This window comes from Manacus vitellinus, unplaced genomic scaffold, assembly GCF_001715985.3.
Source record: "Manacus vitellinus isolate BGI_N305 unplaced genomic scaffold, ASM171598v3 scaffold_2_pilon, whole genome shotgun sequence".
Classification (NCBI taxonomy): domain Eukaryota; kingdom Metazoa; phylum Chordata; class Aves; order Passeriformes; family Pipridae; genus Manacus; species Manacus vitellinus.
Window position 1 is genome coordinate 11,483,110 of NW_021940208.1, and position 16,875 is coordinate 11,499,984.

General features: G+C 37.1%; 1 protein-coding gene across 1 annotated transcript in view; it reads left to right on the top strand.

The window, feature by feature from the left end:
- Nucleotides 1–12,430, top strand: part of AASDHPPT (aminoadipate-semialdehyde dehydrogenase-phosphopantetheinyl transferase) — a 29,306-nt gene extending 16,876 nt beyond the window's left edge. The window contains exons 5-7 of the mRNA XM_018070924.3: nucleotides 5,585–5,662; nucleotides 9,571–9,791; nucleotides 11,092–12,430. Of these exons, the coding sequence (XP_017926413.3) occupies nucleotides 5,585–5,662; nucleotides 9,571–9,741 (249 nt within the window). The 3' untranslated portion in view covers nucleotides 9,742–9,791; nucleotides 11,092–12,430. The remainder of the gene's footprint in view (nucleotides 1–5,584; nucleotides 5,663–9,570; nucleotides 9,792–11,091) is intronic.
- The last annotated feature ends 4,445 nt before the right edge of the window (nucleotides 12,431–16,875 follow it).

The window sequence follows — 16,875 nt, forward strand, 5'->3', positions numbered from 1 at the left end:
CATCACTTTACTTTTTTGTCTTTTCTCAAGTTTCTTTTAATGTTGTGTCCATTTTCTTACTAAGAAAAGTCCTTTTCTGATTCTCTATTTGCCCTTGAGCCAGATTCTTGAAATAACTTGTTAATCGAAAACACTAAGTTTTGAGAAATCTGAGAGTCACCCAGGAGCAGACATTAAGAATCATTTGTAAGATTGCATATTACTGATACAGTATTTTCATTGGGTTCCCTCTTGTACTGAGTTTGCTTGAGGGAGCTTTTCTATCAAATAAAAAAAAATAGTGATATCACTTTTACTTTTCAGATCTGCCTATCCCTTTATGATAGGAGATGATCAAAGAGAGCTAGACACTGTTTAAAGTTAAAATTTTCCCATGTTTTGGATTGTCTCATTTCAGTTTTAGACAATCTAATTTACCAAAAACGGAAGAGAGAAACAAAGGGGATTTTATCCATTTAAATTACACCAAATATTCTGAAATCTCCTTCAGAAAGTATGATATGGTTTGAAGCTGGCTCCCTGCCAAGTCTCCAAACCTCACCACAAGAAGTCCCCCCCCCAAACCTCAGGGAGAAGAGGAAAAAAAAAAACCAAGAGAACTGAAGCAAGGGAGAGACAGCTAAAGCAATATATAAAAATATATTTACACTTATATTACAGTTAAATGCAATTGAAATATATATACAATTTCAAAAGGGAAAGGGAAGGGGGAAGGGAAAAAAAGAACACAAACAAAATAAAATATACACGATCAATAGCCCAAGATCTAGCAACTAAAAGAATTAGCAAAAGAATATCTCTCTACTCTCCTCGGGACAACAGAAAGTCGCTCCGGAACGACTGCCGGCAACCTCCGTCTCCCAAGGTCGGCAAGGCCTTACCAGGCCTCACTCCCCAACACGGCAGACTCAACAGCAGGGAACCTGCACCTCCAATCTGCCAGAAGGAAAGAGGCCAAAGGCCTCTCCTCCTTTCTTCTAATACCCTGGCTTACGTAAAAATCATAGGGAATACTGGGTAAATCTGGACACTTCCTTGGTTACAAACTGGTCACCAAGGAAGGCCCAGACTAAACTACCACAAAGTACTATGTCATGTGAAAAAAGACAACTTAAATGCATAAAGACTAGAAAAAGATCCACCACCTTATACTTATCATGCCTAAAAGGTCAAAAGAAATACTAATGAATCAGAACAAATCAAAGTTGACACTGTTCAGACACCCTGTCACTATTTACAGTCAGAGCAAAGCCAATTCATATTGGAGATAGCATTTTCTGTGAACATTCTAAAAGACAGATTTATTGCATTGTGAGTCCAAATGAACTGCTTTGTTATGTAGTTTACTGTTTGTGGGTCCTTTACCACAGGTTTAGTTTTGCTCTAAGTGTCTTTACCCTCCACTCCTTATATATTTCTGAGCTTGGATGGAAGGTAGTAGCTCAGAAACAGCCTCTTCTTGTTTGATCTTGATGGAATGATTTACCTTTAGGCACTTGTTTGCAAATAGTACTCCAGAGATTGCTACGCAGATTCCCTTCAAAACCATTTCGGAAGGAGTAGGAGAAAAAATACTGTAAAATTTCATTTTAAAACATCAATTTAATTTTAAGATATGTCTACTATGTGTATTAAATATGCTTTAATCATATAGACAGTGTATGCTTTCCTCATTTTAAAAAAGGTGAACTTGTTTAGCAATAATTAAAAAGATAACTAGCCAAGTGAAGAGTGATAACAGTATTTGTGTCAGGGTGTTAATTTAGGATGGAGTCATTATGATGATGATAGTTATAATGGGTAATTCTGTATGCTCCATTTACTTCCATTGAAAAAAATAAACTTAAAGATTTGTCCTGGTTTCGTCTCAAATAGAGTTAATTTTCTTCCTAGTAGCCAGCATAGTACTGTGTTTTGAATTTAGGATAAGAACAGTGTTGATAATACACTGACACACTAGGTAAAGAACTCTTTAGTTCCTCATAATGCTCTGCCAGTGAGGAGGCTCTGTAGTGTTAGCTGCCTGCTGGGTTAAACCACGACAAGAATGAAGTAGTAGTTAATTTCAGTAAAAGTGAAAGAAGTTGATTGAAAACAATTATGACAAGTTTTATAATTAAAAGATATAAACATAAGTTTATTTTGTGTATATATATATTATATTTATATATATATATATATATATGTCTTATATGTGGAAACATATATTGGCACAGGAACAGATTGCCCAGAGGAGTTGGGCAGTTTTTAAACCTAAAAGTGTTTAAGGCCAGGTTGAATGGGACCCTGAGCAACTTGGTCTAGTGGAAGGTGTCCCTGCCCATGGCATGGGTATTGGAGCGAGATGACCTTTAAGGTCCCTTCCAGTATAAGACATTCTGTGAAAAAAAAAAATCCTAATTATTGATTTGCAAATGTTAAATGTATTCATGACTCTTTCCATCCCAGTTGTGTACAGTTGTTAAGGAAGAATGGCTGGAGAGCATTTTCAGAAATCTATATTAAAGAAGAATCTTAAATGAAATACAAAACATTTCTGTTTTGGTACCTACCTCAATTTTGGATACAACTAGCTTATGAAGGAAACACGCATTTTATCCTAAACCTTGCTTTGGGATTAAGAGTCGCTTGGCATCACTGCTGCTGCACAAATAATTGTTTGCATTTTTTCACAACAAATATTTGCTTGGTTTGTTTCTGTGCAAATACATTACTTCCAGAACATGAATTTCAAAGAGAGATTACCTGGGTCAATTTGAAACATATTTAGTAATTGCTGGTGTGCAACTGTAGTTAGCATCTTTCACCTTCAGTAAGAGAAGTTAATCCTGTTGCATTATCAGGAATAAATAGGAATAGAAAGTTTTATTTCTAAGACTAGCTAATCCGCCTGGATTCACGCAGCTATCAGTTTTGCTGTCTGGGAAGGTACAGTTTCCTCATAAGCTGTCTGTTGTTGAGTGAATTCATAATGATTTGAATCCCAGACACATCATTCCACCAAGTCTTTGAAATGAGATCATTATAAGTCTCGGTTGCCTGTAGCTTGAACAGCTCTAGTAAGAGAGCTGTTCTGTGCAGATAAAAACAAATTTTCCTCCATTATATGTTTTCTGGTTTATAGAGAGGAATCTTAACAAAACGAACTCTCTACCTCAAAGGAATTCTGTACGATTGTCCTCTTTTTGTTTTCTCATCTATTTCCATTTAAGATATTAATTTTATAAGCTGGTATAGCAATATCTCCAGGGAGGCAAGCAGATCTGCTGCTTCAGTATGTTTCATTAACTCTGTAGCTTAAGGTTTTTGCTGGCCACTAGCAGACAGATGAAGGACATGGTTTATTGTGTTTTATTGCAAGATGCTGAAAATTCTTTCGTGACCACAGAGGATACGGGAAATAAATGAGCTGGAACCTTTTAAATTCACTGTTCATTGAGCAGGGTCTCTTCAGGGAATGGTCTATCTAAAGAGTCACTGCCTGTTAAACACAACTTTGAACTGAGAAAACATTATTAACAATGTGTAAAATACTATCTATAATATGTTTTTAGTTACTCGAATAAGAAGTAATACGTAAGTTGACTTCACAAAAGGAAAATTCAGTGTGTTTAACATAACACCGTTGTTTGTAGACTTCTGACTACAGGTGTAAGCCAGTGCTGAATGTGATTTACTGTGTTCTCTGTTCTGATCTGTCTTTAACCTCTTGAACAAGAAAAAAAGGAAAAAAAATTGAAAGAAGGGGGGAAATGAAGTGATAAAAAAGCCGATGTAGTAATTTTTCCATCTAGACAAACACAAAACACTACTAGCCTAGAACTGTATAAATGATTTAGGAACACCTGACTGAGCATCTAATTTTCATAGTCTTTTTTATTTTCTATGAAGTTCCAGAAATGCGCACTCTGTGTACAAATGGTTATATTTCATCAAACCTCCGAAGTAGCATTCTTTATTTTCATTCTTTTATTTTCAGTTTTGTTCCCTAGTAAAGGAATGGAAAACCCAGTAAAATACTTCGTAGTGAATACATCTGTAGCTCTTGCAGTCATGGGAAATACTGCTTATGCTGTAGGTTTGTTAGTGTTTCTTGTGATCATTAAATATTTTTCCTAATCTAGGCAGAATTGAAACAGTCATTTTCTTACTAGCACTTTGCAGGAAGGTAAAACAACATGAGCTCAATGTTTTGTGTTTAAGTAGATGAGGGTTAAAAAGTTCACAGCTAAAGCTGTCAAATAGGCACAGTTTTGGTGCTGAAGAGATCAAAGTAAAAACATAGCTCTACTTCCTCACCAGCACCTCTCTGCCAAGGCTCCCATGTTTGCCAGAACAGTCTTCCAACTTTGCAGCTGTACTGCTGCTACACATGACTGGAGCAGCTGCTGTCTTAGCTGAGCTGGGCTGAGTAGATTTGAGCTATCTTGGCACTTTTTTATATATAGGGCTGTTTGGGAATCATGGAAATGGTATCCTGGCAACTGAAATATTAGAAAATTCTGTATAGTAGATGAACTGTAGAGAAACCTAATGCAGACTGATAGCATTGTTTTAAAAGACATTTTGCTTAGATTAAAAGGGGAAAAAACAGGGCAACCAACAACCTGTCAGAGGAAATAGGACATCATGATATTTGCTTTATATTATAATATAGTGCAGTTAGAATGTTTCCCAAGGAAGCCAAAACTGGAGATTCACACTTACATCCCAGGAGAATATTTCAATGACTAGCTGATTTTCAGATTAATGGTGATATCTAAATCATTCACTTTTCTAGGTAAAATTCTTGTTATTCTTGATTTCTGTTTTAGAAAGTCTGGCAGAAATTATTTGAAAACTTTTGGATAAAAGAGCAAGAAAAATTTTATTTCCTCCCCTTATATATTTTTTAAAAAGCCAATGGAATTATGACTTGACTATAAAATAAGCATTATTCAGAAAGAGTATATAGAAGGGTTTGGGGTTTTTTTTTCTGAAATTATTTGTTTAGGGTGAATTATTAGCCTTTGTAGAGGAAAACACTTTCAAGTAAAACTATTAAGTAAGTAAAAACTCTATCACTAAATATATAGTTCGGTATCTAAAAACGTTGAGAAAAATTGATTTGTATTTATACATATCAGTGCTCAGACTGTGTGTCAGGAATTTAAAGTTGTGCTCTTACGTGCTGTCTGAAGCCAAGAGTAAGAGAGTCATTGGTTTAAGTTTACAGTTAAATCATTGTTTTTCAGAATACCTTCCAGGAGTTCAGTTCATCTCATTGGAAAATGGATAGCTAAGATGGGTTATATGGTTTGTCACTTAGAAGGGACCAGTAAAGGAATGCTCAGGTCACAAACTTGAATATAAATATCTACAAATGGGTGAGGTGATGATAACCAGTTCAGCCCTGCTAACTTTTTAATGTATCAGCATCACTGAGCTCTCCAAGACTGCTGAAAACTACTATTGTTTTTTGAATGTTATTATTTTAAATTATGGTCTGCTATTGTTCTGAACCATAATCTAAACATTTATATAGTCTTTGCTGAAAACAGACTAAAGAAAATGCATTTACATTGCCATTTTTTATCTTTACTAGGAAACCCGGTTCGATGACCATCATCATGTTGCGGTGGCACTCGGGAAACAGACGGGATTTCTGCAAAAGGACTCTGATGTAAGAAATTATGAAACAGTTTCAGGTCTTGTTAATCATCTGAACATAAACTTATTCTTATGCTGTAGCTAAAAATGTGTTATCTCAGATTTAGGGCCAAGGAAAATGCTTATCTTAAGCACAGTTTTAACCAGAACCAAGCAGTATTACTGAACTGTTTCCTGTAGTTATATTGTGTCTATTTCAGGAGAGGTTTGGGAAGGAGAAATGCTTTCAGAGGACAGCAACAGATAATGTCAGATCTGGAATGCAGTGATCAGTGTGTTCATTCAAGAGAAGATTAAGTGATTTTTGTCACAGCCTGCTAATACTCATGTGGGAAAGGTGGTCTTCACAGAGGGAAATGGAGACAGTGAACCAATCTGAACTTGCTAAGCTTGTATGACACCTCACCAAGTTGATTTTAATGGGGGACTGTCAGTGCATGTATCCTGGAGCAGATCCATTGCTCAAACACCATTATGACAAGATAACCCTTGAGACAAGCAACAGCAACCAACAGATGGGAAGAACAGCAGTGTTAGTCTTCATTCCATGTGGTGTCTATTGAGAGAAGGAACAAAGCTACTTAAAAGCTTTTCAGGATTTTCTGTGCAATTTAACAAAGATCTCAGTCATAAAATAGCAATAAAAGTCAAAATTAAGGGAGAGACAGACTGGCAAGTTGTAGCTGAAATAGCCAGACAATCAGAAAAGGAGAGTGTGACAAATTGCCGGACTTTTTCTGTGGTGTTTTAATTGCTCACAAGAAAATGGGTTAGTTGTTTTCTGTTATTTAGATACAAAGGTTCTACCAGGAACTAGAAAAAACGTAGTGTAGGAATGGATAAAAGTATAAAAGTGGTAATGCACACATCTGTCATGGTAATAAAGTCTGTCTGTGTTCATGAATAACACAAAGAGGCAGACCTTTTAACTAGTATTGGATAGGTTAAAAAGAAAAAAGAGGTATAAGCTGCCTTTGGGGTTTTACTGTGTTAAATCAGTGTACAAATACTATTTTAAGAAAATACGTTCAGTCTGCTAGACAGGACATACTTAAGTTCCCAGTAGGATGGCATATCATTCTTCTGACAGGAATAATGATAAATGCAGTCTGAGGTGAAAAGAAGATGGCCATTATTTATAAAGACAGCTACCTAAGTATTCTACAAAAATCCAGGATTTTTAAGTGTTGACCTTCACCACCACTGTCACATACCTTGGAGTTATCATAGGAAGAATAGTAATGATATCAAGAATTATGATGAAAAATCTTTGAATCAAGAGAAGTCTCAAAGGCGTGATTGTCCACTGACTAAATTTCTGATGGCCTGAATTTCAATATCTCAATTCACTGAAAAAGGGTCGTTTTAAGCAGGACTAGTAAGCATCCTATGACTCCCCAAAATAAAAATTAAGTGAAAATTTATATACTATTGCATTGTACCTTTTTAGGTCTCCTCCTAACAGGAACATGAAGGAAATGAAAATTACCTTCTCTCTATGTAACAGAACTGTAAAAAATTATTTTGTTTTAGATTTCTTGCTAGATGTGTTGAGAGAAGAAGTTGCTCATCCTTGTTAAATTGTTCCAGGATGTCAGTGTTTGAGTTCGTTCCCCCTCTGCAATCACAGGAATAAGTCATTATGTCCTGTTTGCAGAACATGTACATTCAGCTTTCTTCCTGTACTGATAGCAAGTACCTACAATTCACAGGAAAGATCAATCGTTACATTAATGTACTATAGTGAAAAATCTCTAGTGTCAAGAATCTTTACAAAGTGTCTGCTAGTGACTGCTATATGCTTTAAGAAACAGAACATGTATCTGCACTGTTTACTGAGATCTAGACAGTTAATTTGTGGCAAATCTCAATGAAAGAGATTATTCTTTATAATTCCTATGTAGGCTATAAAATATCTTTTTGTCTGTCACTTGCTAAATTTCACAAGATTTGAGATTAATTCAGTCAGAACACACTTGCCTTCAGACAAGCATGCGCTGAAGTTCAAACTATATCTGTTAACATCTTGGCTCTGAGGCTTAGTTCATGTTTGGTATGCATCTGTGATGTCACTTACATGGCTCTAGGCACAGTTCCTGCAGCTTTACCTCATCTCCAAAATGTCAGATGAACAGGAATGCCTCAACACTATGTCATTTGTGTAAGGACATAAAGTGACAGCCAGCTCAATAACTTCTGGTTTCAGTCTGTATTGACAACTTAGAGTTTTACTGTACTGTTACAACCCATTTTGTTGTCTCTGCATTTATTCCTAGCAGTAGCTTACTGCTCAAACACTGAAATGGAGAGTAGACCTTTTTTGCGCTTTTACCTATTTACTGGCCCACCTCCATTGATGTGACAGAAAGGGACAACAAAATCCTCAAAATAGACCTTAGATGGGATCATCTGCAGCACTGGTACATGGCAAGAAAAGGCCTACAAAGTACAATTATGAACACATTCCCCAACCCTTCTCCAGGAACTCAACATGCTGGGGTCCCTTTACAGTGCCTGTACACTAGTCCAAACAATATGAGGAATAAAGTATCATCTCTGGAAAGGTGGCAGAGCAGCTAATTCTGGAAACCATTTCCAGACACAGCAAGGACAAAGAAATCATCAGCACTGGTCAGCATAGCTTCACCAGGAGAAAGTCGTGGTTAGTAAACTTCTGCAATGAAATGACCGGCCTGATAGGTGAGGAGAGGGCAGTGGATATTGTCCACCTATGTTTTGGTACTTTCTGCCTCTGGCACTGCCTCTCAGAAGATCCTCCTGGAGCAAATGTTGATATGTGTACTGGGTGAGCAGGCAGTAGGTGTATTGAAAACGGGCTGAACAGCTGGGGCCAGAGCATAGTGATAGTGGTAGAAGGTGTGGTTGGAGGCCAATAACTAATGATGTGCTCCAGTGATCAAAACTGGGCCCAATCCCATTTAACACCTTCATTAATGAAACTGGATGATGGTGTAGTGCGTCCTCAACAGGTTTGCTGGTGACACCAAACGGGGAGGAGTGGCTGATATGCCAGTGGGTCATGCTGCCACACCAGAGGGACTTGGATAGGCTTAGGCTGCGTCAGACATGAGTCAGTTTGTGTGATGTACAGAGTACTCCCACTGCAGAGGAGCCCTGCTGAATTTTATCAAATATTAAACATTAAGAATATGTTGTTTGAGCAAATGTCAATTTAGAAGAATCAACCGTATTTATGTTGGATTCATGCAAGCTGTACTATTTGCCCTGCTGTCTGGGAACAACTTCACTTGGAGAAGGCATATACAGCAGGCTGCACAGTAACATGTGCTCAAAAAAACCCCAAATCTTTTTTTCTTTGAAACATGATTTTTCTCGGAGCGATGAAACTAACATGGAAACCATGACACTCTCATCTCCAATATCTCGGTCTGCATTTAATGTGGATTTAACATGGGGAATGGCGAGTTAGTTGTGACTGCTTTAGTTCTTAAGTAGCGTTTGAGTTTGAGAGAGGCATGCACAACCATGAGGATTACTGGTATTAAAAAGAGTATGAATAGGCACACCTCTAGTGGAATAAATCCTCATGTAATTGTCTCAAATAATCATATCTGGTGGAGAATGAAGTGCAGTCTGTTTGATGGTGATCTTTGTCTTTCTTTTTACTGGACTTAAACACTCACAGCATTCTATAGCCCTCGTTCTGTCAGTTTCGTGAACTTGATTGTGAAGGAAAAACTTGATTTTTCTGTGTGGCCTGTCAAATGCTTCTGTTAGTTAATGCATAGCCTAAATTAGGGGCAGTGACACTAGTCTCAAATGCAGAATATTTCCTTTCTTCTTCAGTAAGCAGTGTGTAGTTTAAACTGGACAGATAATTTTACAGGAAGGAAATTAATGCTTATTGATTTGTGTTATGCTAATATGTGTTTCCTTTAGGTACGTTCCATGGAGCCTAACCCACCACAGTTTACATTACTGACTTTTGAAGATTTAGTTGCATCTGGTATTCCAGTTGCACCTGAGGATTCTGCATATTGGGACAACTTTTGTTCAAAGCAGGAGAGTCCAGTGCACCAGAGTTCACATTCAAGAGAAAAATGCTTATAAGAAAAAGAAAATTGTTGAAGATTTTGTACTGTTATTCTGCATAATTCCAAGTATGGGAATAAGTGCACATGTGTAGATGAAGTGTGTTTTTCATTATTTAAATTAACAACCTGATTTTCACCTTTTCAAAATTGATGCTTTATCAGAATCTTAAGGAAGATACAAGTTTCCTTGCTTAAGGAATTCTGAGTGAAAAGCCTAAGGTGGCCACATGCTTTTTTTGCATCTCCTTGACAGTAGTTCTCACACTTTGATAAATATCCATGCTAGGAACAGAAAGCAGACCTACAATAATGTTGTTCATTAGTCAACAAGTGTTCAGTATATAAAAATGTGTTTCCATACTTCATTTATGCTGAAGCTTAAATTATGATACTACTTTTTCTCTTATAAATATAATGGGTTTATTCTCAGATCAATGAATAAAACCAGAAAAACTGGTACAAATGAACTGCAAATATGGGGTGAGATGAATAGAGAAATTTCAGATCTAGATTTCTGGGGATAAAGGAATAAATTTCATATTAGAGATTAGTTATTTCTGCATAGAATCAGTGTCTCCAACCAGAATTTTTCTGTCATTGGAAAGAGTTTTAAAACTATTAATGAAATTATAATATCATGCTTGCATCCAAGGAGAGGACAAACCAATTTTATTAAATTAGAAAATTGCACTTGGTTTTGTTGCCAGGAATATGATAGTTTTCAGAACTGTATATAAATAGAAAGGTTACAAAACCAAAGGTGTTTGTTTTGGTTAGTTTTCCATGAAGTAAAATCATAGTTTCCAGTGATTCAGACAGAATCATGTAGAAGACTGCAGTTACTCACATTATGATTTTTTCCAAGTCTTTAATTTACACTGAACTATTTGAAAAGTAAGACTAATCTCCTTTTTAATCTTAGATAGCAATGAGATTAGTTGATGGCAATGACTTGTGAAAAGCCACTTGAGTCATGTTGTTTCATGTCAGTGCAAATAGACGGAATTGTTACACTTCCTTTTACTGCTGTGAGAAAGAGCAGCTGGATAGTTGTGGAACTACCAGCTAAAAGCATGCTGCTAAAAGACAAGCAGGACATTCCGACTCCTTATGAATATGAATGATCCTTCTTGAAGTCATCAGAAATTTTTCTGGGCATCTGTGGTGTGGAGGCCCATCTTGAAACAAGTGCTGTTTGTGTGTACAGATAAATTAATCTCACAGTTCTAAGATTAATGTTTGGGGTTTTTTTATATTTCACCATCACACTTTTCACTGTTATAAACATAATTGAGCCCTATATCCAGACATGGCCATAACACTGACTTCCTTGCATTTCCTCACAATACGATCTTAATGGCTACAGAGTTCTCTGCCATTTTAGAAATACTGGTCCAGCACAGCTCCAGCTTCCCGCATTAGTTCAAGTTCTTGGCCCAGTCCAGTGCAGGTGAGCTGACCTTTGCTGTCTCCCATCATTCTTCTGCAAGAAGTGTCCCAGTTACATCTAGAAGCCTTCAGGCCTTTATGTTCTCCAGAGCTCCATTCCTTCATCTGTTTTGTTTTCTAGGTACTGTCCTTGGCATGACCATACTACATACCTGGGTCCTAGAGGGTAAGAAGCTGCAAAATCACAAGCTCTGCACTACATGAGCCTTTTCCAGCAGGGTCTTGGCTAGGTAGTCTTTTTCACTGTGGAACAGGATTGCCCAACCTTCCTGTTTCTCAAAGTAGAGATTTAGATCACATCTGCTGGCCTAGGCTGTGTATCAACACAGTGTTTTCTGAGAAGTACTTGTTAATGGTCTCTGATCTAAAAATAGTTTTAAAAGTTTTGGTCTTCAGTGAAAAAATTGTCCAAAGGGAATAAATGTGGTTTAGTTTGGACCCTGAGACTAGCTCAGTCTGGTTAGAACATGGTGCTAATAACACCATGGTTGTGGGTTCAGGCCCTGTACAGGCCATTCTCTCTGTGATCCTGGTGGGTCCCTTCCAACTGAGAATATTGTGTGCCTCTGTGATTATATTACCGTGCTCAAACCCTTTTGTATCTTGCATCAAAATCGTCAGAGTGGATTAGGAACTTCAGGGGGCATAACTGTGTTCAAGACAATTTGCAGTTATGTGACAAGAGACTGGTGCCATTTGATATGAAAATCTGTAACTTTGAAAAGTGGATCATGAGAATTCACTCCTAGCCTTTTACAGAATCTGTAAACTTACACGAGATGCATATTGTTACTATCTTATGGGATCAAATGCACTGATGTGCTATCTTAGACAAGAAATCATAGATGCTGCAACAGAAGTAGTGTATATATGATTGTAATATACATATTTTTGGTAAAATCCAGGCAACAGCTCAACTTTAAACAACCATCTTGACCCGAGACACTGCAATAAAGCAATGATTGGCAAAGAAGATAGAAAGGAAAAGATAGTTATACAAGTCAACAGACTGCCTCTTTGTTGGAGCTTTACAAGATTATGGTACTGCATTTTACAAAGAAGATAAGTGGTTCTTGGTTCAGAATTGATACAACCAAGTCTAAAAGAGCCTGTCCTCCTTAACTGCTGGCTAATTCTGCAGATGTCTAGACATCCTGGTATGTACTTCATTATCCTCCAGAATACAGATAGTTTGGCTTGCTCCACTCTGTATAGAAAACAAAAGCATGAAAATAAATTCTCAAGAGAGAAAACAATTTAAAAATGTTTTGTTTTTTCTTCAGAAAGTCACTTTTTGTAAGATATTATTTTCTTGTGGTGTACATGCAGTTTTTTATGGCCAGATGCTAAATATGAATCCTGTTTCTTCTAAGATTTATAGTTTCTTAACTGAAATAAAAAGTGGGTTACTTTGTGTTTATGTTGTCTATTTGTGGTTATTTTTTTTTATCTCACTGTTATTTAGATCCAGACATAGGTGAGATTACTGAAACACTTGTCTTGCAGTCCTTTGCTATTTTGCAAACAATTCATGGGACAAAACTGTATATTCTTAATAACATCCTTTGGATGAATCATGATTCAGAGGTCTGGATGATCAGCTGTCTACTCCTTGGCTCCTTCTACAATTTTAATTTCATAATGTGCAACGCAGTTTCTTGGCATAACTGTGACAGAATTCTATGTTGGAGTGAGTGTCTCATCATTTGGTCGAAATTGCAGTAGTGTGAAGCTTAATGCTCATAAGGAAGATACACATTTTCAAGTACAAGGCTACAGTGCTGCACAGTGTTGCTTACACATGTAAGGAGATATCTGAAGATTTGGTTTTTAATTATGACGTAGAACACAAAAGTTCTTTAGGTTGTAGTGGGAGCTTCACACAGAAAAAGAACTTTTACTTGCACAGTGATGTAAACAGGAAGAAAATGGGTATTTCAGTTGAAATGCATGTTTTGTTCTCCAACACGTAGAGTACTTAAAAGGTTGGCCATACTTCCTTTTTAGATACATCCTAGGGATTTAGGTGTGCCTGTTGACATCTGGAGCAGGCTTTGGGCAGAAAGCTAACACCAAGACTCCCAGCAGATGCAATTCCAGACCTATAGTCAGTGCCAGAACTTGGAAAGGCAGATGGAGCTTTGGTAAATAGTAATGTTCTTATGAATGGCAAAGCTGTAAAGAGTTTGGTTGAGGGCTTATTTCAGGTTCGTGTTTTTAGGCTTTCAGTGTTGTAGATGTACAAATGTCTCACTTTGAATTTGGTAGTTACCTCATAAACTTATTCAGGCATTTAAGTCTAGTCCGATATTTGATAAGGGCTCTGAGATTTTCATTGCAAACTTGCCTTTTTTGTTAAAACGTCTGAATTAGCTGGTGCATCAATTTCGTCCTGTTTCTGTGTGTGTTGGTGTGCCTGTGCTGTGCCCTCAGTACCACAGGACCTGTAACACATCTGAGGTTCCTTTTGATGTCGTAAGGTCCATTTGGTTTTTCTTATTTTCCTAATTTTATAAGCTTTATAAGTAAAATAGTAGAAGTAGGTTTTAGAAGCTGCAGCCCTTATTCCTCACCCTTTAGCACCCTTTAGTTTACACATTCCTCAACCCTCTCACCCCATTCTATGTTCCATATCAATCCTATCCCTGAATTCCAGTAGAAAATGTTTAATCTTTTGTCAAGGCAAGGCCTATGCTGTTTAGAGAACACTTATATCTTGACCCGAACCACAGAACACGGTCAGGAACTAGGTGACCGTGTACCCTTTGTGCTCTGAAGAAGGTGAAGATGATGAAGAAAAGCCCCCAGACCCAATTCCCAAGGGGTGGACCAGAGCGAAGGCTACGGGGTGGAAACCCTTGGGATTGGACAGATAGTATTATAAATTGTAACACCTGAACACGGCCGGCACGTGCGTCTTGTAACATCTATGCCTAGGCACAAATTAAACCCTTTTCTTACCTCATCCTCAATTAACTGCTCCGGAGGTTTTTTTTCCTCAGCACCATGAGGCATCACTTTTGCGGCAACAACTTTCAGTGGGGCTAGTCCCAGTGTCATGAAAATTCCTGATGGCAGGTTGGTAATGCTGAGCTGAGAAGAAAATGTTTTTGTTCTATTACCAAACTCTAGTAAATTAAAGGAAAATATGAATATGGGAGTTATATGTTAAGACTTTAACGTTGTACTGCAAATAATAAGTAGTAAATGTAAAAGGTAAAGTGTGTTAATGCTAACTTTTAGCTCACAGAAAGAAGTTCTTAGTTCTGCTTTGCTCTAAAGTCTCAAAGCAGATGAAATTATTTCAATCCGTTTAACTCGGTTTCTTTTTTTCGCCTCAAGGTTAAATAGTAGTGTCTATATTACACACTTCAGAGTTCCTGTTAAGATTTTCCAACTATCTTGTGAGTTTCCCGTGTCGCAGTACCTTAATGTTTCCAGCCTTGGTTCATCGTTCTAAAAAATTTCTTTCCTTTAATCTTGAAATAGGTTGAAGTTGACTTAAGTAGCCAGTTACACACATTTAATCCATGTGAATCTGTGATGAGAGACAGAAAGCAGGAACTTAGCCTGCCCCTGAATTTACATACAGATCAGCCACTTGCCCATTCTCCTGCTCGACCATGCCCTGTGTGTCCAGCACCCTGTGTGCCCGTGGAGCATGTTAGCTGTCCAGGCCTCTTCATAGCCCTTTTCATTGCTAAGTGATGGCAAAGACTGAAGTTGGATGATGAGTCTCAGAGGTTTTCATAAAAACACGTCAGCAGAAGCAAGGGCATGACAGAGCAGTGCTTCACCCAAAACCTACTGCTGCTGCTTGAACAGCCGGTGGTTACTTGGTTGTTCAATGTGACACTGCTTTGGTCAAAGGAGTGGAGTATATACTCCTGTTGAAATGGCTCTTAAGCAGCCTCATTATTTCTTGAATTACCTCACTCAGCTGAATAACATCACTACTTGATGTCACTGAATATTAAACTAATTAAACTACTGCATGACTGATACTTAGTTTTGATTTTTTTTTCCTCAGTTTTAGGAGCATAGTTTTCAGTAATTTATCATGGCTACCCTCAGGGTAGTGGATTCTCAGCCTGTGTATCTGTTGATTGTAAAGTGTACTTCTCATCCTAATTGACAGCTTTTGTGACAGGCACAGTGAACTGCTTACTCAGTGAGGTCACTGGTCTCTTTGTAAGAGAAATGGAATTTTCCTGCAGGTATTCAGTTCAAACTGTCTTCTGAATAAAGTAATGTTCTCAGCAAGCAGTGTTTACTACCTGCATAAAAGCATTTTGTTAATCTTGTGACAGTTATGTTGTCTACAATTAATTAGCTGCCTGTACAACATTAGGAAAATAGATTAATTTTGTATAGTAAAACTGTGTGTGGATTGAGGTTGTACTTCAGTTTTGTACTTGCACATACCACAATTAAAATTATCATGTGAGTGAAAACAGCTTACTACAAAGAGACTGATACTTCTGATATCATTGTTTCTGCCTAATTGTCTGTTAGGATCTTCAGATGATTTGCCTTGTTAATTTAGAATGTTTTCCCTAGAGTGCAGTAGGATATATATTTGCATTTCAACTGGGGCAGTCAGGCACTCCTGCTTGCAGAAATCAGTGTTATCTCTTGGTGACCTTTCAGGATAAAACCAGAAAATAACGAATTGCTCATTGCAGTGAAAGCACATTGATTTCAGTTGGATTTGGTAAAGGCAGACATGCTTGCCGTACAGATATGTAACATTGGTCATGTAAATGCCTTTAAGTAATCAGAAAATAAGTTTGTCTTCTGAGGCTAGTGTTCAGTTAAGGAAGTAATTTGTCCTAGAGTGAAGGGCTGCTGAAGTAGTGAAGACTCCTTGTATGTGCTAGGAATTCTAAAACAGATCTGATTTATTTATTTATAGAAGTCAATTTGGGGACTTCTGAAGCCATGTGATAGAATAACATGTTTTTGGTTTGGTTTTCTTTTTTTGGAGTGACAGGAGTTTGAATTATTGAGTTTGTATAAACAGACTTTTAAAAGGAAAATAAAAATTCAATTGTATTACAATTTAAATGTGTTAATGCCAATATATCTGTTTGCTGTGTTGCTATGGACTTGTAGCATGCACATACATATACACATACACGCATGCATGTATAATACACACACACATACACTGTACACAAAATCAACCTTAAAAGAACTAGAAACCAACCCCATCTTTATTAACTCTGTAACCAAGAAGTGTAAGAAAAGTGCTTCAAGAGTAAGGAATACAAATGGTACAAATGCTTTGGGCTGATGCAAAAGAAAATTTGTAGCCCAGCAACTGAGAAATAAAAAGAAGTGCCTTGAACAAATAGGAGAAGGAGCAGATTAAGACATAACTTTTTTATCTGTTGGAAGTTTTTATTAAAATATGTGAATTAAAAAACTGTGAAAATGAGTGAATATAGGTAAATCCCCTTTTTTTTTCTTATTTTTTTTCTTTGTCATTTAATGATTGGTACTTTGTATGAAGGAAGTCAATAAAAGAAACCAAAGAAACAAGACTGCATTTGTTTTAGTCCGTAGTTCTTTTCTAGTTCAGCATTCAGTGGGATGGGAAAATCTGTGGTATGTATGTTTGAAGAGCCCAGATGCAATTGTGTCAGAAAACAAATGCTTCTGAGAAGGAGGAATTCTTGAAATTGTGGATTGGCAAGTA